Below are 25,580 nucleotides of genomic sequence, written 5' to 3'. Positions count from 1 at the left end.
AAAATTTAGGTCTTAAGTCCCTTAGAATTCAGTTTACACAAGAACTCAAACCGGTCATAAGGGCATCTAATCTGTCCGAAAAAATCGAAAAAGCACAATGCAATATGATATTTTTTCAACTAAAATCATGGGTTATGGTGGCAAAAAAATCCTAGTCGAAGACGAGAGAGAATTTTTGTACCTGCACGAATGCTTTGTGTTGAAAAAATATTACTTTGCAATAGGTGTTCTTTCTATTTTTTTCACAGGAAAAATTAAATGAAATTAAAATACATTTGGAGTCTTTTCTTTGAGACCACGTGAAAAATAAGACATATGTCAATACTCCAAAAATCGAGTCAAGACCTTGAAGTTGGAATTAGTGAAGTTATCGAGGGCATACAGCCCAAATGTACGACTTGGTGATGGAAAATTTCAAGAAAAATTCTTTTTATATTACTCTCTAAGACCTCTCTCTCTCTCTCGTTCTTATAATCTTCAATCTTGTTGTCTATAATGAAAAGGATATGGTGTTGCAATCGTAGCCGTGGCGGCCATTTGGCTGATATTGTTAATGACATATTTTCCCGTTTGCAATGAAAATCCATTTATTTCTCTTGAAATATCCTTTTTTTTCAATATCAAAATGAAAACATTTATTGGAAAATCTTTTATATTACTCTCAAAGACCATAACTTCTTGTATTCTTTAATACTGTCTTCTAATCTATGGCTACCCAGCCATATAGTCGGCTAAAACCCATTTCTACCAGATTAATAACGTATCTGGTATCGCAGTAGCAGTAGCAATTCGGTTTAATCTCAGCGCGGTACACATCGAGATAAATTCTGCATTTAACGCCCCTCCGATGGAGCAGTCGGCGTGAGCCATAAACAATGGACGAATATAAATGTGGGAATAAAACCAATAGAGCCGTTTCCGGTTTACGATACGGACCAATAAAGCCCCGCAGTCATCGAGAGGTCAGTAACTTCCTCTACTCTCCACCCTCCGAGCACGTTGTTTGATCAATGTGGCGGCGTCTGGAACGTTCCCTCTGCTCTATCCCCGAACAGATTTAATCTGTTGGTGTATTTCGGTATTTACTATTTTCTTCTTCAGCCATGGCTTTTGGTGTGTTGTTGGAAATAATCGTTCGGAATCGTTTGAGGAAAAATTGAGGGATTTCTAATTTTAATTGGTTAAAATGGCAACGCTGTGTATTATTTTTTGACATTTCTTATGTCATTTGGGGTCAGTAGGTTAGGCCATTTGATCGTGGATGATATACGCTTCAACAATGTTAAAGAATTGTTAAATTGTTTCACCAAAAATCAGTGCTCATTTCAAGTCTGCTTTTTTGGAAAGTATTTGGATTTTTTTCGTGATAGACGAAAGTAATGAAGCATTCTTTAAAATTTTAGATAACTTCAGTGAGTAAGTACTTAAAATGATGGAGTGGAATAATATTGTTAATTTTCTCCAATAATAACCTCGTTACTGATCATTTTCGAAGGTTCTCACTATTAGTTAACGACCCTTTGTTCACAATTCTCCTCCATTTTTCTGATCCTTTTTTTCTCGCATCCTGGCAATATCGCCTAAACAGGAAATATCTACTTTAATAACTCCACGACCGGAATCTGGAAACAAGGCTTTATCGTGCGAAAACTCGTAAAGTGGAGTTCCGACACAGACTAGAGAGAACGAAGCAGATCACAGCGTTCAAAACACCGCTTCATGTTGGAGAATCAACTCTGAAAAACAGCAGTAAAGGTATTTCGCTCGGTGAATTGTCGGTAAGTACATCCTGCGAACGGACAGGTCACTTTTCTTCGGCCATTGAAGTTTCAGAGATGAGAAGAACAATAAGGTTTACATCGAGCGATGATGAGATTTCGGTAGCCAATTCTGATCACCTCTTCGAAAAAGGACCAGAAAACTTTTGACGCTTTTCAACAATCATTCTTGGATTTTTTAAACCCCAAATGCGACAATTCTGCTTATGAACGTAGCCTCCGAAGCGAAAATGGGCCTCATCACTGAGGATGATTTTTCGATGATTATTTCCCTCGTCTTGATTTCCCCCAATTACAAACTCTCAATTTTTAATCAAAAATGGTTTCTAGATGGAAAACTTCATGACAGTGCCTGTTTTTCTTGTAAAAAAGTCGAAAAAACACAATGCAAAGTAATATTTTGTCAAGAAGCTTTCGTGCCAGTGCAAAAACCTCATGTTCGATTTTAGGTGCCACCAGCACTCATGATTTTTGTTAAAATATTACCTAGCAACGTGTTTTTCTCGAAGAAATTAGAAGCCTTGATGCCTTTGGTGTCGAATACAGGAACAGCGTTCGCAAGGAAACCATTAGGTTGAAGGTATAAAAAACTTTGTGGGAGGAGTTGAAATGATGAAAGATCAATAATGGCATAGCTATACTTCCTAGAATTCAGGATGATCCTCCTCAAATTACCAAACAGAACCACTTTCATTATTCGATACATAACGTTTCTACAATTTTCACACAGAAATTAGAACAATAACTCTAATAACCTATCTAATAACTCAATTATGATTCAGGAAGAAAAAAATTATGCAACGATTATTATCAGCTCTACTGAACCTACTAAATAATTCGATTTTTTTTGGCTCGACGACTAGATACCTGATATCCAACCAAAAGTCTAGCCATCCGCCGGTTCTAGCCTGACTTTCTCGTTTGTTTTCGCCCAAAACCATTGAATCATCGATATTTCGACGATATTCAATCATCCAATCGATAATTGGGGACGCTGGATCACGAAAATGGAAGGTATACGGGTAAATTTGCCGGTAAATTACTTTCACTACCGATGGCTGCAGAATTCGGTACCTAGACACTTTCCCAACAACAACGTAATTGTTCGTCTTCCTGTTGCCAATAGCAGTTTCGCATGCTAAACGGAGTGGACAGATGTTACGTTAACGTTAGACAACGAGGAAGCAAAACTAAAGTAATTAGATTACGGTGAAACTGCAATCGTCGAGATCTTCAACTTCAACGGTGAGAACTGGAGTAGATCTGTGCGATAATATAAGTTGTGTTTGTTCTCACCAAATATAATCGTTTTATTTGGTAGTTAATGAGAGATATTTAGTAGTTCAAATTCTAGAGTCGCTATTGAAAAATGTTGTTACTACCTACTCAACTCGGAATGAAGACACTAATGAAATATAAAATCATCCCAATATTGTTCCAAACATAGTCTACTCAGAATTTGGATTTTTACTTTCTAATACTTTTAGATGAAATAATAGGAGAAACTTCCTTGTGAAATTCACATATCGTCAAAAGTCTTACCCCCTTCTTTCAACTCTCAACTTGTTGAATGTAATATGACAAATTTTCGTGTGTGAAATCTTCACTACCTTATCACTTAAATGAAAACAATAAACTAACGAAAATGTTTCTTGTTCCGTGGAAAATGCCGGGATGTCCAATTTCTCAGTTTGACCAGGCAAGAATAGTAGCCCTACATCAAGAAGCTTTGTCGAACCACCAGATTGCGCAACGTTTGAACTTCAGTAGCCCTTTTCCTATAAACCGGCAGCGTTGACCGGAGACCGGTGCCTGGTCGACCCAGGGTAACATCTGCAAGGGAAGATCATTATATCGCAAATTTTACTCGAAGGAATCGAACGGTATCTGTAACATCCCTTCGAAGTAATTTTTTTGAAGGCCTATAGACGGGTAGTCTCAACCAGGACCATAAATCGACGGTTGCATTCCTCAAATTTAAGAGCAAGAAGTCCTTTAAGAGTATATCGGCTATCACCTGGACATAGAGCTACCCGTCGGCAATGGGCAGAACACCACCAAGACTGGCTTTTATCACAATGGCGCAACGTACTTTCTTGGACGAGTAACGATTCGGTTTACAAAGTGATAGTCGACGAGAAAGGGTTTGGAGAGGTCCAGGCAGACTAGATGGACTCAATTTCGTCCATAATGTTCGGTCGCCGTACCCCTCTTATTATCGTTGAACGGACAATGACTGGTGACATCTACGTAGAAAACATCATTGAATCAATCATTGTTCCTCTGCGCAACGAAAGGTTCAAAACATTTTTTAAGAGGACAGTATCCAGAGAATATAATGGCCAGCAAACTGATCAGACTTGAATCCAATTGAGCACGTATGGGATTACTTAGGGAGAATAATATCCAATCGCCAAAACCCACCTTATACTTTTCAGGAATTGAGTTTAGCCCTTCAGGAAGAATGGAACGATATGCTTGAAAATTTCATTGATGACATGCTTCGAGAGATACCTGATATGAGATATGGGGCAGTTGGTTGAAAGGCGAGAACTATTGAATTTGGATTCAGTTATATATCTACTTAGTCAAAAAAGATAATTGATAACTTTAGATTTTTTCTCATTTTTCCTATTTTGTCTCATCTTGCATAAAGCAAAGAGTAACGAACATAGATTTTTCTATCCAATATATTGCAGCTGAAATAGAGGACAATATTTATCTCATTTCTAGAACAAAGATTGTTTATTTCTCGAGAAACTTAGGGGGGCCAAGACTTTTGACGATGTGTGTATACTTAAACTGTGATAAAGAGAATCGAGGTTATGCACATCTGAAGATAGATATGAGTATTGATGAGGAACACTTCCCTCAATAACTCTGGGGCTTGACCAGTAAAAACATATTCTTTCTTAAAACTTAGACTTTATCTATCCTAAGTTTCCTAGACCTTTACTGTAGGAAGATTCGTCTTTGCTCTAGAAATAAGCTTCAACCTAGGAAATCTCCTCTTCATTAGAGCCAAATCTCATTGCCTGGAGCATTCTTTTGAGGTCTGCAAGAATCCCAACCCATCACCAATACGCATAGCAATGCTATAGATATTGAAGAAAACATGGACAAGTGTGTTGATGACCCAACCGGGATAAAGACCATTCTGCATCACCACGTCATCACGTCCATCAGCTGCAACCGTCACGATGTGAACGAGAGAGTATCACACGCGGCAACATCGAAATTGGCAAGTACCTATATTGCGTATTGCGGCAATCACCTCGCAGCGGCCGTTTTACGTAACCAAACAAAGTCGTATCTCTTCTCTCGGGGCGGCCGCCGATCATCGGGCTGATGCACTTCCTAGAATTTGCTCACGCAACAACAACAACAACAGCCGCCCTCGATTCTGGCGTGCAGAATTATCTTCCGTTAGCCGCGCGAGATCACGATCGGTCGCTTATGGTGATGCTGCACAAGTTTCGATTCTGCACGGTCAGAGAGGAAGAGGTGGAATCGTGACCCCGAAGATTTTCGCCACGCCCTGTGTCGAACCGGGGACCTATCTGTGACCCGGCATTGATTAATTGTCCGTTGCAGATCGGTATCATCGATGGGACTTCAGAATTGTTGGGTTTGGTCTGAAGCTCAAGCTTTGAAGTCGTTTGGTTTGCGTTGCTTTTTATGGAAAATGGCAACGTTGTTTGAAACTTCTAACGTTTGAGGTAATATAATGGGGAGAATCGAATAGCAGTCCTCGAGACCATTTAAGACCCATATGTTCTCGAGAAGTTATTGCTTTCGATAACACGATATCGAAGACGATTTTTACTTCCACTACCGGAAGAAAACATTGAAGGAAGTTGGATTGCGGATGGCTCAGACGTCTTTATGGAACAGAACAATTACTTGTAGAGTATCTGATACCAATTGCAAGATTTTTGCTTGGTCGCATCTCCTCCTAGGTGAAAATGAGCCTCACCTGAAAAGACGTATTCTTTATGAGAAAATCGTCATCAGAAGGCAACAACTCTTCGGTTCTTGCACCAAATGAACATTATGAGCCTTCATACCGAGATCTTTATCTCCTTATGTGAGATATCACCCTCACTGATCAAGGGAAAAACTGAGTAGAAAGTGAGGCACTCTCTCTGGATTAATACTCCTAGACAATAACAAGCTGCCTTCTAAAGAAAAGACTAAACATTTCCTAAACTACAGAAGAAGCGTGCTAACAATGCTTAGAGTAGGTCATCTATCTTGTGGGTTCGACTGAAATGAAACCGGCCTAAATTTTTCGAGAATCCATTCTATTGTAGAAGGGTGTTATTCCTACCAAAGGGGAAGATATTACCCTTACTCCACTAAGGCAAGAATAATTAGGTCTGTTCAATCTGTGTTCCCGGTCTCTCAGAAACTAAAAGAAATGGAGAAGCCAACACACTTGCCAGAAAAGGAGCAAAAACTCCCTTCATTGGCGCAGAACCTTTCTATGGTATAGATAAATGTACCTACAAGAAAGAGTTTCAGGAGACGAAAAAACCGAAAGAGAAACACTCTGGCGGAATCTTCCGGGTTTGGAACATTCCTACGAGATCCTAGAAATATCTGGATCTCAATAAGAATATGCTACATCTCTTCACTGGATTCCTTAGAGGGCCTTGCCTCCTCAGGAAGCACCTCATGAGAATGAGTTCAACAGAAAACGGAGTGAAGATTTTGCAGGGAGGAGGTAGAAACTCGTGATCAGCTAGTGATGGAATGCTTTGCCATCGCTAGCCAACGCAAAAAATGCTTTAGACAAGAGACCTGCAGAAGTGAAGAAGCCATCCCAGATACTGGAGTTCATTAGAGCTCTGGAACTAGAGGTCGAGCTGTGGAACACTAATGGCGAAAAAAACTCTAATGAGGGCCACAATAAACTATAAAGTCGCAGTGCAATGAAACCCCTTAAATCTACAATCTTCAATCTAACAATACATACATAATGGAAACTTTATGCAATAGCAGTGGACACGTGAATAAATTCGCCTGTGAAGCTCGTTCACCTGTCCAAAAACGTACGCGAGCCTACTCATGAATTTCAACGGATTCCACAGCGATGAATCGACGCCCATATGCCGAATTCTTTCCCGTATGACGGTACCTATTTCAGGCGAGGCGTAGTAAACATTCGCGCGAGTCGCAAACAACGCCACCCCGGTCTGCTGGCATCCTTTCAGATATCCTTTCAAGCGCTGGACGACACAAATATTCGGCATTAAAGAGCGATGTCACAAATGTCACGATTTATAAATTCCGGACTGGCGAAATGTGCGCATAATTAGGAAAGGTAATGGCACGCGAGTGACGCGCAAAAGCCGAATTCTGTCTCGGCCGTTTCGAATCGTAATTTGGCGCGAAGTGGCAATAATCTGTGGTTTTCCTGAAATCGTCAGACCAAGACGAACGGGCGATTACATAGACGTCTAGAGATTCTTTAATCTATTCTGTAGAAATAGGACTTATACCTGACAGAACACGTTTTTGCGAAACTTTAGAAGCAGAAAATAACTATTTAGAGAATAGTGCGGAAAGTTTACTTTTCCGCGATTGCAGTTGCTCGAAGGAATCCTTAATGGAGTTGTAGATGTGAATTTAAAGGGGTTTCATTTCATTGCTACGCGACCTTATGGACTATAGTATTATGTCCCCATCAGAGCTGCTCTTCTCATTAGTTGTCGTAGTTTACAGTTCGCCCTCCAATTCCAGTGTTCTAATGAACTCTAGTATCTGAAATGGCTTCAAGGAGAATTCTTTTTCACTTCTACAAGTCTTTGTTCAAAGCATCTTTTGCGATATAACTTGGGTTCATTTATTCCATGCAATAAGAAAATTAAAAAAAAAAAGGGTGCTTCATGAGAAAGAAATATATACTTGGTCTTTTATTCATTTTCGGTACACCCTATGTATTTCCAAACAATTTGAGAATGTAGCCCTATTAGATCCAAAAATATTCTACAATTTCAGCACTTCACCCTCAGAGTAATAAAGATAGATAGAGGGAGCATATCTCATTTTCAGTAAGAAAGTTTTATCCCTAGCATGAAATAACACACTCCTCATGTCCCATAGTGAATCAACGTTTCATATTGACTCAAAATATATTGAAATTAATACCTAAATATATCAGAAATTCAGAAAACAAACTTCAAGCACGCCAAACGACTTGAAACAACCGATGACACTAGGAGAGCAAAAGTTGCCAAACCTTGGATTTCAGCAGGTAGATACAGAAAATAATAAATATTCTGCTTATTACAAATTCAACAATTAGGTAAAATATCGGATTCTAAATATTTAGATTTAATCTGGAATCACTGAAATGAATATATTCCATTCAATATAATATACATTCATAACAATATAGTGAAATTGTGGATTTGAAAATACATCACAATCCGACAACGTAGTCTAACCATGTTGGAGACATTTAAAAATCACGTATACTCCCTCTATCTATGATTATTATTACTCTATGGCTTCACCGTAATAGAGCGTAGCTTCAACAGTGCAACACCCTGTTCAACAAAAATCTAAATTGAAGTGAAGGAAATCTTCTTTCTCTCCGGTTTGGAGCTCGTTAATTCGAGATGAAAATTCGGATATGCATCTCCGGCCGGTGAAAGTCGGTAAGAAGATCGGCGTTTGCATCTCTCTGAAGTCGCGAACGTGTACGAGAAGACCTTTTTTTTGTCCGGGCCTAAAGCGAACTACGTTCAGGCGGTTTTAATGGCGCCGTTAAGGAAGGACAACATCCTGTTTTGCGATCGCAGAAACGAGAAATTGGCGTGTTTATTGTTTTCAGCGAGAGAGAAAGCTGGCGCAGTTTCGGGTACCACAATATCGTCATCTGATATAAGGTACTTTATACCGGAACATGATATATTGCTAGTTACGCTCGGAGAACAATGAGTGAAGGGATCGAACAGTTTTGTATTACGAGACCTTTGCTGCGATTATGAACTCTACGCCTTTTAATTGCTTGTTACCCAAAAAGACCAATGGAAACAGTTTCACACTGCACTATTTTACATTAACCTTGTCAAATGCATTAGTCTGAAAACCAAATAATTTTGCCGGTGTTTACGAGGTGGTATAAAGGTAAATGGAAGATTCCTTGGATAATTTTACGAAAAATGTCCTATGGACATGGGCTGCAAATTCCGAGGCAAAATCTTTGTATTCGAGATAGAGTGTGTTTTTTGTATTCCTTCACTACAGATTGGGTAAATAAGTTCCAAATATTATAATTAATTTTTTCATCACAGCTCACTAGCTGGATCTGGAAATCGGTAGCAGATACACGACAAAACTACAAGATGTCATAAAGTGTAGTACCTGTAGTTTCTTTTCATATTATTCTATACCAGTGGTCCATAAAAAAAAATGTTCTGGAGGAAAGAAGAGAGCATTATATTTTATCAGAGAAAATATTTCCCTGTCGATTCGCATTCAAAATTAGCACATCACATGATGAAAACTTTGAATTGAAATATCTGTGCCAAATTTCAGTTGAATATTTTTTTGAAAGGAGATAGAAATAGGAAAAATCAAACTTTAACACCCTGTATTTTGAAATCAAAGCGTTTGTGGGCCCTTATTTATATGTTTGATTGTCTCAGTCTTTACTTGTCGGAAATTCATCTTGATGATTAAAAAGTAAAATAACTTATTTCCGCTTTATATATTTATTTTCACAACAATTGTTTCGTCATGATAACATGACTTCGTCAGGTGAGCATGGTAACTGACGAAGTCATGTTATCATGACGAAACAATTGTTGTGAAAATAAATATATAAAGCGGAAATAAGTTATTTTACTTTTTAATAACCTTATTTATATGATTTTTTTTTTAATGATCCGAGGAATCTACCATTTTTGTTTGTATAGGGTGTTTTTTTCGAGGTATATAACTTTAAAATGGCATTACTGTTCAAGATGGCGACCGATTTAACAGCTGTCAAGTGATTTATTCTCAGTTCGGTTTGACAATTCATCATGAGTAGACTCACGCCTGAAAAACGCTTGCAAATAGTGCAATTGTATTTCGAAAATAATGGTTCTGTGCGGAATACGTATCGCGCACTACGTCCATTTTATTTTGTTTAGCGATGAAACCCACTTCTGGTTGAATGACTACGTCAACAAACAAAACTGCCGCATTTGGAGTGAAGCTAATCCTCAAGTGTATGTCGAAACACCGTTACATCCAGAAAAACTGACTGTTTGGTGCGCTTTATGGGCTGGTGGAATCATTGGTCCGTACTTCTTCAAAAACGATGATGGCCAGAACGTTACAGTCAATGGTGATCGGTTTAGAGCCATGATTACTAACTTTTTCATTCCTGAATTGAACAACCATGATGTCCAGGAGCTGTGGTTCCAACAAGACGGCGCAACATGTCACACAGCTCGTGCCACAATCGATTTATTGAAAGACACGTTTGGTGACCGCCTAATTTCACGTTTTGGACCTGTGAATTGGCCTCCAAGATCTTGTGATTTAACACCGCTAGACTACTTTCTGTAGAGCTATGTAAAGTCTGTGGTCTATGCGGATAAGCCACAAACCCTTGACCATTTATTATTGCCGATATACGGCCACAAATGTTGGAAAAAGTCATCGAAAATTGGACGTCCAGATTGGACTACATCCGAGACAGCCGTGGCGGTCATATGCCAGAAATCATATTGAAAATGTAATGCCACAAGATTATCTTGCGGATAAATAAAATTCATGTCAATCGAATGATCCATCGTTGTTTTATTGCAATTTAAAGTTCTATAGCTCTAAAAAAAACACCCTTTGTAATCGGTTTTTTTTTTTCAATTCCAAAATGAAACCTCTCACTGGAAACCCCTCTATTTTTCCCCGATCGCAATATGGAATATTTCGTGAGATCACGACCGTTGTACCGAATGACCTCGAATGCATTAGATCTCGGCGAACTTTTTCACCGAGCTCCTCCGACAGCTCTGAGCTCGCCGCGGTAGTAGGTCGCTGGCTAACCGCAACGGGAGAAATTCTCTCTGCCATCAGGTATCCCGAAAAGTCGAAATCGATTACCGGTCACACCAAACCGGTCTCCAATTACGCGAGAAATTGCACGCGGATATAAGAAGCTCCCGATTCACGAAAACATGAATATGGAGAATGCACACTGGAGACTTTAAATGCCTCACGGACGAATTCCGATGCCCGACAGAACGAGTTATTATACGTGTCGTATATACACGTGCAGTGGCGTAACAGGGAGGGCTGCTCGATTGCTCCTTTCTACGGGTACACGGGTGACCTTTTCGGAGATCGTAAAGAAAGAGTTGGGTCTGTTGAAAGGAAGGAACAATGCGAAGGATAAGCGTTGTTTTGTTGGAGGATATTAACAGGGAACTGTTCCCTGCTAAGTTCTGCTCGTTAGAGCAGAATTTAACAGGCATAAACAGGAAACCATCTATAATCATTATTTACATTCAGAAAAAATCATTATAAACTAATAATTTTTTTCTACATTCATGCAAAAAGCAAAACTTTATTGAACTATATTTAGTGGAAAAAGAAGTTCTTTATTGCACTAGTGCAATAAAGTTTTTATTGCACTCATCTGTCATTCTACTTCAACGTGCTGTCATCATGACAAACAAATATTTCAGCCTGAAGGAAATAACGATGTACAGTTACCAAGTACTAGTACCTTTACAGCAGTAACAAATCAAGAAGTGGATTTAAAAAGTACTTCACTACGAAATATTCATATTGAAAATTGCACCAATTGTTCATTCACTTTCAACATTGAGGGTAAAAATAAAGTTTGAGTTAAATTGTTCGCAACGTTTTAGTTCCTATTTCAATGCAAATCGATATTAATAATAAAGTATTCAAGTTGCGCTTTTCATTTTCCTACACCTAGTGCCGCACCTCGATAAATCATATTTTGCTTTTTGCATGAACGTAGAAAAAATGTTGTATGCAACTCGTGCAAAAATTGTTTATTGCACTTGTTGCATACATAACTATTATGCCACACTATAGTTTCTTTAAATCTAACATTTTGAAAGATACCTACTAGATAAAATACAGATTAGGTATTACTGATTATTGTATAGGGTAACTTTCATCAGAGTTTCTCTCACCACTACACCGTATAGGATACTGCTCACCTATCAGTTTCAAAGTTCGAGAAAGTTAAATTCACAATTCAAGTTTCTCGTCCAAAGCATTTTCGTCCACATCAATATCTTCCAATTCCGGCCATAAAAGAATCATTAATCATAGCTTGGTATGGCAATCGAATCATCGTAACAGTTGCTTCGAATAAGTGATGTCCAATCACACCACCTACCCAAAAACCGCACCAAACAGTGACACGTGGAAGATAGAGAGGCTTTTCAACAATCATTCTTGTACCAAATGTGACAATTCTGCTTATTTGCGTAGCCTCCAAAGTAAAAATGGGCCTGTTCACAGAAGATGATTTTTCGGTGAAAGTCCTGATCATTTTGATGCATTTCAAGAACCTAATCAACGAAGATACTTTGCTGGTGGTCGATCGGCTTGAGTTCTTGTGATAACTGAACTCTAATAGACCTAAGTCTATGCAAAATACTGTGTAATGTCGTTCATGGAATGCCTAAATCCCAAGATCGATGAGGAATCGAAAAAACTTGGGTTTTTGTCTCTTCTTCTTCTTCTTCTCTTTATTGAAAGAAGTCAACCAAAATCAACTTCTGCCATGATGATGAAATTGCAATAAAACTGAAATAGTTATTTATAATAAAAATGCAGCAGGCTTTGATATTCTTACACGAGTTCAAAATTCAAAAAAAAAGCCTCGAATTGGCGAATTTTTGAATGAGCAAGCATTAAAATGAGGCTTCTGACTTGTGTTTTACATTATTGTTTCTAATCCACTAATTTTTTTTTTAAATTGAAAGAATATTTCCATAAATATCGTTTAGTGATTTTTACAATGAAACATGTTGGATGGCAGAATTGTTTTTTGTATCATAAATTTGACAGATAATAGATAAATCCATGACAAGAGAGTTCCAAGTACCAACATATAAAAATTAAATATAACCATGTAATCCGTGTAAAACTGAGATATTCCAGCACGATTTTGTTCTACAAGGTGTTGAAGAAAGAACGGATTTGCTACAGAATTAAAGTAAAATAATTTCGATTCCTGCTGACGACAATGGCCGGTCTCGCTCCGTTGCGCGCCCATAGAGGTCTCTGGTCGCCTTCCGATTTTTCTCATCGGCAGACCCGTAGGAAGATCGTTTCGATTAGACGCGAGAAACGGCCTCGAATGACCTTGGCGGCAGACTTGCCGTAACTGGCTTAACTTCCACGCCAGGCCAATAGCACCAACGACTTACGGTTTTAAGCCATGAGCCAGGAATTGAACGCCATAAAGGCTCTCTACCACCGAGAATTAGTTTGCGCGTAATCGTAAGAACGCAAAAAAAAAGTTCGCAAACTGCGCACATCGGCGTTTTGCTTTGAAGTGACGGGGGAAAAAATTTATATTGAATAGCGCCATTTTCTTGGAGGATCGTTTCGATTTGATGCCAAGCAAGAATAAAGGTGCAATACGATCTGTGTACCTGTCGCATAAAGATGAATATGAAGAAAAAACAGTTAATTTTTTTTATCATGTTATTGGCAAACGAGCGTTTTGTAGTGAGAAATATGCATTTTCCTTCCAAATTGTATGACTTTCCTGAATATTATGATTTGAGTTTTCGAAAAATGAAAAAAACAATCGGAACCGCGTCTGGCAAAAACGGTGGCTGTTGTATGATATTGTTTGTTTTTTTATACTTTATAATAATGTTATAAAAGTAATGAGTTCTCTTCTTGAACATTCTAGGTAATAATTGACTTGATCATTTTATATATACAGAGTGAGTTTTGAGTATGGAACGCTTCATTTATCTTGGAAACGCATCGCACGATTTTTATAAACTTTGGTATTCAATGGTTTTGCGGTATGACCGATATTATGGTGGTATTTGAATTGTTGTCAGATCTTTTCCTTCTGCCTGAATAATAAAGAATTTTGTTATTTCAAATGGATCACCCTGTATCCTCAAAAATACTGAATATTTTTTATGTAATGTTGCCTATACCTAAATGCCATAAGTTAGCTGCATTTGAAAATTAGTCAAATTGAAGGAGTTCATTAAATCATAGCCATCTGAATGTATTGTTTCAACTTATGGCATTTAGGTATGGGAAACAGGAAACAGCACATGAGAAGTATTCAGTATTTCTTGGGGACTTCAAAAGGCCAAAAATATACAAAGTAATCCATTAGAATTAACAAAGTTTGTTATTATTCCGGAAGAAGGAAAGATGTGACAACAATGTAGATACCAACATAATATCGGCCATATGACAAGATCCAACACCAAAATCTATAAGAATCATGCGATCTGTCAATACCTCCTAGACTTGTTTTCTAGGAGGTATTGGATCTGTTCCCGAGATAAATAAGGCGTTCCATACTCAAAACTCAGTCTGTAGATAGAAATGAATAAATTTCACAGAGATATTGAGTATTTTTAATCATTTCGTTGACAATTTTCAGTCAATATTTACCATAGAGTAATAAACATAGACAGAGGGAGTATACGCAATTTTTACATGATGTCCCCAACATGGTTAGATTATGTTGTCGGATTGTGATATATTTTCAAATCCACAATTTTTAATATATCGTTATGAATGTATATTATCTTGAATGAACCATATTTATTTGAGTGATTCCCGATAAAATATGAAAATTTGAATATTTGGAATCCGATATTTTTCCTAATTGTCAAATTTATAATAAGCAGAATATTTATTATTTTCCGTATCTACTTGCCGAAATCCAAGATTTGGCAACTTTTGCTCTTCTAGTGTCATCGGTTGTTTCATGTCGTTTGGCGCGTTTGAAGTTTGTTTTCTGAATTTCTGATATATTCAGGTATTTATTTCAATATATTTTGAGTTAATATGAAACGTTGATTCATAAAGAAGTGCATTCTTTGTGGAGAAACTCGCGAATTGAGTGAAATATCTCATCACTGATATCTTTTCATTTCCGCGCGCTTCATGTCAAATGTGATAGTTCATGTTGGGGACAAAATTTGCTCATTGAAAATGACATATGCTTCCTCTGTATATGTTTATTACTCTGAAATATTTACCTTACCGTAAGCCGTAGGTAATATTTGCCGCAAAACACAATTGAGAAAAACTGACAAAATAGAGCAAGGATGTTGAATAAATTGAGAAATCTCAATATAAAGAAGTGAATAATGTCTCTTCCTTAAACGCCGTATAATTGTGAAACCACATGTGTGAATCCAGAACGTTTTGTATCATTGTCCCTCGCGTGATCAGCAAACAGGCTGACATGACGTGTCGTAAACAAGCGCCAAGAAAAATTTCCACGAATTATTTTGACATCTACACGATGTTATACATCGTTTAATATTCATTATACATATACGCACACTATTTCGTTGGTGCGATTGCAAACAACATTCATAATATCGAGTTGAATCGAGGTTGCTCGCTTGGGACTTGTGTAGTTTTCGAGACGCCTAAAAAGTTCTGCTCTTGGCCAAACTATTGCTATTTGCTCATGTTTTCCGGTACCCAAGTCTCTAGACGAGAAATTGAAAGGAAAACTAGAACCGACGTAGCGGTACCTACTCGGTACGTTTCGCAATTAAATTCTAATCATGAATGTAGCAGTTATTCTAATTTGTTTAGCATACAAATTCATGGCACGACTTTGCGTTTTCTTTGAGTTATTTGCTGAATGAATAAATGGCGTAAGCGTTATGTAATTGATATGGTACACGGTACGACTCTATTATCTGATTATTTGCCGAAGAATTTTCGACATTATAGGTACAATATTGATTTTCATTGTTGATTTGCCCAGTTTACTGTTATTTCAAGCCAGGGGGGACGATTTTGCTGTAAAAACAAGACACAGACATGATCGACAATTCCTCTCATGAATATGATTTCCTGCTTCATTTCCTTTTTTCAGAAAATGGAACATATTTATTCGAGTCTTCCATAACAGTTTTTGTACCGTGTTTTTCACCATAATTTGACCCCCTCCCCTTTAACTTTGTTACTAAAAGAGGAACAAAGAAATGTTTTTTACAAAAATTTCACGAAATCGACTAGTGTTTCTTAAAATGATTACACAAAACGAAATAAATACAGAGTGGGCAATATATTGATTGCAACTTCATTTTTTCAAATGGAACTCCCTGTATATTTTTCTATATTTGACTAGCTCTTTTTTCCCTGATTATGAATATATAACATATGTTTAGCCTAGCTCTCTCATTCTGAGTACCACAGAGTTTTTAATTTTAAGAACCACCTGGCATGCTCAGTAATCGTTCAAGTGATAGGCTGCGATTAAGATGCATAGAATACCTGGTGTGTCTACTCATACCTGTAAAACTTTCAGACAAAACGGGAGATTTTTCGGATTTATACCTACTTGATTTCGAGGGATCGCGGGCTTTTCAGATGGCGCATACATCGTTTACATTTGACATTTCTCTCAATTCTCGACTCTTGTGAACCAAGGGCGTAGATCTTTTTTTTTCTTGGGGAGGGATAATCGAAAAAAAAAATTTTTGACGACAACTTTTATTCATATCTGTAATGTTAGAAAAAGAAGTTTGATAATGAAGTTTGAACCAAATTACTCGAAATAATTTTTGTTGTTACTAATTCGGTTGTTCTTACCTTGTTCTCAAATAAGAGTTACGAAGGAAAATGAGAAATTACTTGGATAATTTTAAGAAAAAAAAGTTTCATGAATATGAGCCCACAAAAGCTTTGCTTTCCATATACAGGTTGTTTCTAGTGTGTCTTACAGTTTATCAAATACTTATTAATCTTCGCTACAGATTAGGTAAATAAATACCAAAACTTATAATTAATGCATTCATTAGAGCTTACTAGCTGGATCTTAAAAATAATTTGGATTTTCCTGAGGATTACTAGAGATTTTTCTCGAAATCGATAGCAGATACGACAAAACTATAACAAACCAAAAAGTGTAGTACTGGACCAGAGTTTTTTTTCTACATTTTTCTAAACTAACAGCCATTCACCAAAATATAGATTTGGAGGAAGGAAGCAGGCATCCTTCCAGAAAATATATCACCCTGTAGATTTGCATTCAAAATTAGCATATCACATAGTGAAAACTTTAAACTGGAATATCTATGGCCAATTCATATTAAATATCTTGTGAAGGGAAGGTTATACGAGAAAATAACTTGAACTTCAACACATGTATCTCAAAACAAAATGTTTGGGGGACTCATGTTATAGGACTTTTTTTCTTAAAATAATCCGGAAATCTGTCTTTTTCATTTGTATCCTCAATTTAGGAGCACCGTGTAATTACCCCCAGTATCCCCCTATTTCTACGCTCTTGTCGTGAACTTTGAGTATAGAACAATAATATTTTATATTCTATGGTCTGTCATTATATTCCATTCATTTGAGTAAAAATTCGATATGAACTGAATTGTAATTTATTGTGAATGTTTGCAGTGTCTAAAATCAGTATTTCCTTTTTAAACGGCACCAGGCAGATGCGGGAATTTGAAAAATTTTAAAGAGCGCCACCTTACAGCACTCTGGTGAAGCAGACCACCAAAGCTACAGGTGGGTCTCTCAAAAAGTCTGAAACAAAATCGAATCAGTAAACACACCAGGTATTCTATGCATCTTAGCTGCGATAACTCAAAATGCCCTTTTGTGAGTTATCTCGTTGGCAACGATATGACATACGTTTTTCACTATAAATTGTTATTCAATGATTTGGATGCAACTCCATATATCCTCTCCTTGTAGCTTCCTTATTTTTATTTTTCTTCACATAAAGTGAAAATATTTCAAATTTTTCCGCTTTTGTGTAGTGAATATTCGATGAATAGATTCATTAAATGACAAACGTATGTCATATATCGTTGCCAACGAGATAACACAAAAAAGGGCATTTTGAATTATCGCAGCCTACCTCTTGAAAACTGATTACTGAGCATGCCAGGTGGGTCTTAAAATTTGAAACTCTGTGGTACTCAGAATAAGAGAGATAGGCCAAATATATGTTTTATATTCGAAATCAGGGGAAAAAGAGCTAGTCAAATATAGAAAAATATACATGGTGTTCCATTAGAAAAAATGAAGTTGCAATCAATATGTTGCCCACTCTGTATATATTTCATTTTTTGAAATCATTTCAAAAAACACTAGTCGATTTCGTGAAACTTTTGTAGAAAACATTTTTTTGTATCTCCTTTAATAACAAAGTTAAAGGAAGGGGCAAATTATGGTGAAAAACCTGGTAAATCTGCATTCCAAACATTTCCAGCTCTTATTCAAATCTTGTTGAAGTTTATTTAGTTCTACTGATGTTATCCTAGAGGTTGAAAATAACATTTTTTCATTTTTGTTTCAGAGGAAAATACGCCACCGTATGCAGGGCCGTACACAAAACCACTGGTGTTCAATACGCTGCTAAATTCGTCAAAAAGCGAAGAAGAAATCTTGACCAAATGAAGGAAATAATACACGAAATAGCTGTTCTAGAGGAGTGTGCATCCAGTGATAGAGTTATTCGACTACATGAGGTGAGTTAATGTATCTGTACTTCTCATATTATTAGATTTAGATGCACAGTCTTGAGTATCATGATTTTATTCTGAAATACCCTGCATAGATTTTTTTTTTTAAGTAGAAAGACTATACAAAAACAACCTATTAAGTTCTAGCAGCGGGCTCTAAACAGAAATCCTCCAAATACTGTAACTTTCACAATTTTGAGCAATTCCAGATTTCGTAAAAAAAAAAGTAGGAACAAGAATATTTGCCTTTAACCACGATTAAAAATATCTACGTTATAGTTAGAATTTGAAAGAAATTGTTTTCTTTGAATGAACTTACTGCCTATAATAATTCTACTGAGTACTCACCGATGGGTTTATTCCTCAATGTCAAAGAGGTCATTATTAACTTCGATTGATTTCGATTCATTATTTTCCTAGAACTTTGTTGTATTTTATTTTCATCATCCACTGTTAGCAATTGACTGATGAGGCATCATCAATCTGAAACAGAACATATTTAGGATCATCAACACCATATGATGAATTAAATGATAATATCAAACGTAACTTGTATGAAAAATATGCATAAAATACCTTAGAAATAACTATCTGGAGAAGAACACATTGATTCACGTAAATAATTACGTAATTTTGCAAGTCAGTGTCATAGACTACTTAATAATTTGGTCTGCGAATAACCATCGACTTGTGGGCGGGGTTTAGGAATTCCTTCAATCTATGATCAAGAGTAACGAACAAAGTGAATATTCTATGGTATGATTGGTATGTCATCGAGAGACATGATCATCAAATCGACACAAATCATGTTTTCACCAACCTGAATGCTAGATCGCAATAGATTTGAATAAAATGCCTGAAATTGCTGGTGTAACGAAGCCTTCTCGATTTATATAAAAAATATTAAAGCTTTCTTAGAGATTAACCTCTTGAATTTGATCTGATTCAAAGTAGATTAGACAAAAATCCTTAGTGTCGAACGAATTTTCTGAAATTTTTATGTTTCACCTAGGGTATCTACTAATAATAATATGCGATTGCCATAGTTATTGAGTTTTATCACTTGATATACAAAACATAAACTCTGAAAAAATTTCAATTTCAATCGATTCAATATCAATGCAAGATTTTTCTTCTTTTTAGTACAGTTTCACGATTGAACAAAACTGCTATAACTTAACGTTATGGCAGTGAACTGTAAACAGAAATCTCCAAATACAGCCAATTTCATAATTTTGGGCAATTTCAGATTTCATAAAAAAACAGAATCAAAAAAATCTCCTTTTTTTCACGATTGAAATTATCTATTTAGAATATGAAAGAAATTGTTTTCCTTGAATGAACTTACTACCTATAATAATAATGGTTCTGAGTACTCACCAATGTATTTCTTCCTTAATTTGAAGGAGCTTTTCGTCATTATTAACTTTGATTCATTATTTTCCTAGAACTTCGTTGTCTTTTATTTTCATCATCACTGTTAGCAATTGACTGATGAGACATAAATCTATAACAGAGAATGTATTTAGTATAATCAATACCATTTGATGAAATAAATCACAGTACCAAATGTAACTCGTATGAAAAATGTAGATAAAATACCTTTGAGATAAATATCTGAAGAAGAACACATTGATTCACGTAAATAATTACGTAATTTTGCAAGTCAGTGTCATAGACTAGTTAATAATTTAGTCGGCCAATAACCATCTACTTGTGGGCGGGGTTTTGGAATTTCTTCAGTCTATGATCAAAAGTAACTAACTAACAAAGTGAATATTCTATGGTATTTCATCGAGAGACATGATCATCAAATCGGACACAAATCATGTTTTCAGAAACCGGACTGCTAGATCGCAATAGATTTGAATGAAATATCTGGTGTAACGAAGCCTTCCTAAAATACATTAAGATATACACATATAGAGCCTTTTTAGAGATTAGCCCTCTTGAATTTAAGCTGATTCAAAGTAGATTAGAGAAAAATCCTAAGTGTCGAAAGAATTTTCTGAAATTTTTATATCTTTCACCTTGGGTATCTTCTAATAATAATAAGCGATTACCACAGTCATTGCATCACTTGATATACAAAATATGAACTCTATAAATTTTCCTAAATACATCACAGTCGATTAAATATCAATGTACGATTTTTCGTCTTTTCAGTGCAATTTCACCATCGAAGAAAACTGCTATAACTTAACGTTAAAGCAGAAAATATAGTTAACAGAAATACTCTTAATTCTGTCAATTTCAAAATTTTGGGCAATTATTTTATGAAAAAAATGTAGAATCAAAAAAATTCCCTTTTGCCATAATCGAAATTATCTATGTTATATTTAGAATTTGAAAGAAATTGTTTTCCTTGAATGAACTTACTACCTATAATAATTATTGTTCTGATTACTCACCAATGTGTTCATTCCTTGATGTGAAGGAGCTTTTCGTCATTTTTAACTTCAATTCATTGTAATTAATTATTTTCCTACAACTTCGTTGTCTAGGATTTTCATCATCCACTGTTAGCAATTGACTGATGACATCATGAATCTTTAACAGAGAACATATTCAGTATAATCAACAACATTTGATGAACTAAATCATAATACCAAATGTAACTTGTATGAAAAATGTAGATGACTTACCTTAAAAATAACTATCTGGAGAAGAATCCATTAATTCACGTGAATATTTCCGTATTTTTGCAAGTCAGTGTCATAGACTACTTAATAATTAAGTCTGCCAATAATATTCATCGATTTGTAGGCGGGGTTTTGCAATTTCTTCAATCTATGGTCGAGAGTAACTATAGAATAATGAAAATTCAAAACCTTGGAAAACATACGAATCTGTGGTTCAGTTTCTTTCTTACGTCATCGAATGACATGATTATCAAATCGACGCATAAAATCATGTTTTTAAAAACCGGAATGATAGATCTCAATAGATTTGGATGAAATGTCTGGTGTACCAAAGCCCTCTTGAAATATATTAAGATCTAAGGGCTTTTTTAGTGAATTCAAGGAAGGAGATTGGACAAAGATCATAGTTATTGAAAGAATTTTCTAAAATGTTACCACTAATAATTGCTTGCTTTGCGATTGCTACAGTTATTGCATCACTTGATATACAGGGTATAATAAAAAATACAAGGTGTATAGAATTTCCTTAAATTTGTGAGGCAGTATTTTTGGGTTGAATATATTTCATTTTATGGTTTCTTGTGGTGAATCCAACTGAGATCTCCAATTGGTTGAATCTATATTGAAGTTCTTATGTTTCTCCTGTTTTATCTTTTTGCTTTCAATTATTCTTCTACTCAGTCGTTGTTAATCAATGTTTATCTATAAATTGACCTTTTTTTTCGTGTGCAGGTGTACGAGTCGACGACCGAGATGGTCTTGGTGTTAGAGCTGGCCGCTGGCGGTGAACTCCAGCACATCTTGGACGGAGACAACTGCTTCGAGGAGCTGGAGGCCCGGAAGGTGATGCGTCAGATTTTGGAGGGCGTAGCGTACCTGCACAGTCGGAACATAGCACATCTCGACCTAAAACCACAGAACATATTGCTGGCGACCGAGGACTCTTGCGACGACATTAAACTCTGTGATTTCGGCATATCGAAGGTGCTAGAGCCTGGCGTCAAAGTACGGGAAATATTAGGTGAGTGCAAAATTTGTTTTTTTGATTAATTTTCGTTTTTTTTTTCTACACAGTATCACCAGGCTTCATAAGAGCTACATTCTCAATTTTTTTTTGCAAATACACAGGATGTACCAAAAAAGTGTAAATAACCATCAAAATTTTCTTTTCTTTCTGAGTTATATTCTCAAATTGTTTAGAAATACACAGGGTGTACCAAAAAAGTATAAATGCCCGAACATATTTTTTTTCTTACGGAATGGGTACCTTGTTTTTCATTGAATTTTCTGAATGCATAAAATAAATGAGCACGTTTGTTTTAAGTTTCATTTGCTTAAAATTTACCATTTTTGAGATATTTCTATCCTTCATCTATTGAAGGTGGATTTAAAAAACCTAATAACTTCGAAATGAATTAATTTATTTGAATGAAATTCTGAAAATGAATACAAGAAGAACAGATTTAGGTACTGATTTTTCAATAATCATTCAGAATTCTACTGGGTGTTCAAAATGAGACAGTTCATTGATGACTTATTCAAATGTTAATATAGGACTTATTCCAAATGACAAAGATGTATTTTATTTTTTATTAGGTAGCAAATTTTAGTATCTTCGAAAAATTTACTACCAAGTGAGGAAATAAAATATGTATAGGGTGTGCCATTTGGAATAATCCCAATATTACCCTTTGAATAAGTTTTCAATGAATTGTCTCATTTTGGACACCCAGTAGAGTTCTCAGATTATCAAAAAGTTAGTATTTACCTCATTTCTTTCAGTATTCACTTTCAAAATCTCATTTATTTCAAAGTTATTCGGTTTTTTCAAGAATTTTTGAAAAATCGACATACCTCAAAAACGATAAGTTTTAAGCATGAAAGTTTCAACAAACTTGGGTTAATTCATTGCATGCAATCTGAAAGTTCAATAAACAACATATTGTTCCATGAGAAAAACTTATGCTTGGTCATTTACACTGTTTTGGTAGTCCCCTCAGAATAATAAACATAGATAGAGGGAGCATGAGTCATTTTAAGTAAACAAATTTTGTCCCCAATATGAACTATGAAATTTGACATGAAGCGCGCGAAAATGAAAACATATCAGTGATACGATATTTTACTCAATTCGCGAGTTTCTCCACAAAGAACGTACTTTTTATGTCCTGTAGTGAATCGACGTTTCATATTAACTCAAAATATATTAAAATGGTCTCCAATATTCGGTAACGGATTGGCACTATCAAGAAGAAGAAGATATCAAAATAATTACTTAAATATTTCAGAAATTCAGAAAACAAACTTCAATCGCGCCAAATAACGTGAAACAACCAATGACATTAGGAGAGCAAAAGTTGCCAAACCTTGGATTTCGGCAGGTAGATACAGAAAATAATAAATATTCTGCTGATTATAAATTCGACAATTGGAAAAAATATCGGACTCCAAATATTCAAATTAACATATTGAATCGGGAATCACTCAAATAAATATATATATTCAATATACTATACATTCATAACGATATAGTAAAATAGTGGATTTGAAAATATATCACAATTGGAAAACGTAATCTAACCATGTTGGGGACATGTAAAAATTGCGTTACTCCCTCTATCTATATTTATTACTCTGCGGTGCTCCCTGTGCAAACAATTTTAGAATGCAGCTCTAATACAGCCTAATGATACTGTGTCAGATAATAAATTCGAAAATTTCAGCACTTAATAGAAATAGAGCTTCACGTCAATTATGAAAAACCCTGTATATAAAAAAAAAGATCTCGAAATACACCACAATTGTAAATAGGAAGCAATTGTCTGTTTCTATCTTCGCGATAACCCAATGTGCCGTTTATTTTTCAAATGTGCAGGAATGGTCGACCTCAGCGATAGACGCGTTCAAACATATGGCAGAAAAATCCAGTGTGTGTGTTAGCACCGGATATACGTGTGGAAATGTAGATTCGATCTCGTTATTTCACCAGTTAACATCGCTTATACACGATTTATTACAATTTCCCAACCGTATTGTTGACTTATTCGAGGATTATTTATGTTGAACGATGTTCAGCGGCGTATTTCTGGCGCCTGCACTTGAGATACCTCCAAACCCACTTTCTCATTCATAATACATACACTGATGAATTGAAATGTGTTCTAGCGCTGCTAGCCTAGATACTACAAATGAGGAGGGATATGACATAATCGGAACTTTTGTTAAGTGAGCGGGTTCTTTAAAAAAAAAAACACTGCTAATTTTACACACTCTGTCTCACGAAATATGTCTACTCGTTGCACAAAAATTAATGAGGTCAAGAAAGTAATTTTCTTTAATTTTGTGGCTAATCCGTTCATTCCGTCATATATTCACCATTTAGAAGTTATGCGGAGATTTTTTTAAATTTTATCAACTTTAGAAGGATACATCTCTCTTAATATGCATTTTGGACCATAAGTTTATTCATCAAACTATGAATACCTATTTTTCAATGTAGGTACTATCACCCCCAGAAAGCTCGGTACACATTTTTGACTCACCCTGTATATGTTTGTACTCGGGACTCTCCTGTCACGGTTTTATCTATCTATTTATTTTGTACAAAGAAAACTCAAGGATTTTGTCCTACTTTAACGAGTTATAATGAAAAACTCAACAAATCTTACAGAACGACCACCTTATTTCCCTGATATGTCTACAGTCGACTTTGCCTATTCCTAAAGTTCTCGAATGAATTCCTAAAATGTGTTGAAAGAATCTTTATTCCTTGATTGTTGAAATAGTCCGTTGCCTCACTAGGACCTCCTGAGAGATATTTATTTTTGGTTAGATTTGACTCAACGCTCACTATAAGTGGAATCATGTGCAAATGTGAGTCATTTTCATGATTCACTTCGGCAATTAATTCAGAATGTTCTATGCCATTTCCTGTAGTAGCAAATAATAATATATCTTTATTTTTTTTTGCAGGTACTTTAGACTATGTAGCACCAGAAGTACTTAGTTATGAACCAATCAGCCTAGCGACCGACATTTGGTCGATAGGAGTTTTAACCTACGTGCTTCTGTCAGGATTCAGCCCCTTCGGAGCCGACAACAAACAACAGACTCTCCTAAACATATCCCAGTGTGCCTTAACCTTCGAGCCTGAACACTTTTCTGACGTTTCTAGTGCCGCCATAGATTTTATCAAAAGTGGACTCATACTAGACCCTAGGTAAGTTCTATGATTCAGACAGTACAAGAGCAATAAGCTATAGAATAGAATTGGCAGTCCATATAAATCGTTGTTCGTAGTTGACTATTTGATTATTCTTAATATTTCCTCTAATTCTGTGAGAAATCCTTTCATTCTACCGTACCTTATATTATTATTATATGTTGGTACTCGAAACTCTCCTGTCATCTTGTCCTATCTATTCTCTGTGATTCTGTCAAATTTGTGTAACAGA

The 25,580-nt window shown here is 35.9% G+C and overlaps 1 protein-coding gene across 1 annotated transcript in view; it reads left to right on the top strand.

Annotated features, from left to right (window-relative positions):
* Positions 1–25,580, top strand: part of LOC123680206 (death-associated protein kinase related) — a 156,165-nt gene that overhangs the window by 129,250 nt on the left and 1,335 nt on the right. Inside the window, exons 2-4 of the mRNA XM_045617995.1 lie at positions 18,319–18,490; positions 21,859–22,147; positions 25,099–25,345. Coding sequence (XP_045473951.1) covers positions 18,319–18,490; positions 21,859–22,147; positions 25,099–25,345 — 708 coding nt within the window. The remainder of the gene's footprint in view (positions 1–18,318; positions 18,491–21,858; positions 22,148–25,098; positions 25,346–25,580) is intronic.

The sequence above is a fragment of the Harmonia axyridis genome, chromosome 5, assembly GCF_914767665.1.
Source record: "Harmonia axyridis chromosome 5, icHarAxyr1.1, whole genome shotgun sequence".
NCBI lineage: Eukaryota > Metazoa > Arthropoda > Insecta > Coleoptera > Coccinellidae > Harmonia > Harmonia axyridis.
This window is presented reverse-complemented; position numbering and strand designations above follow the sequence as displayed.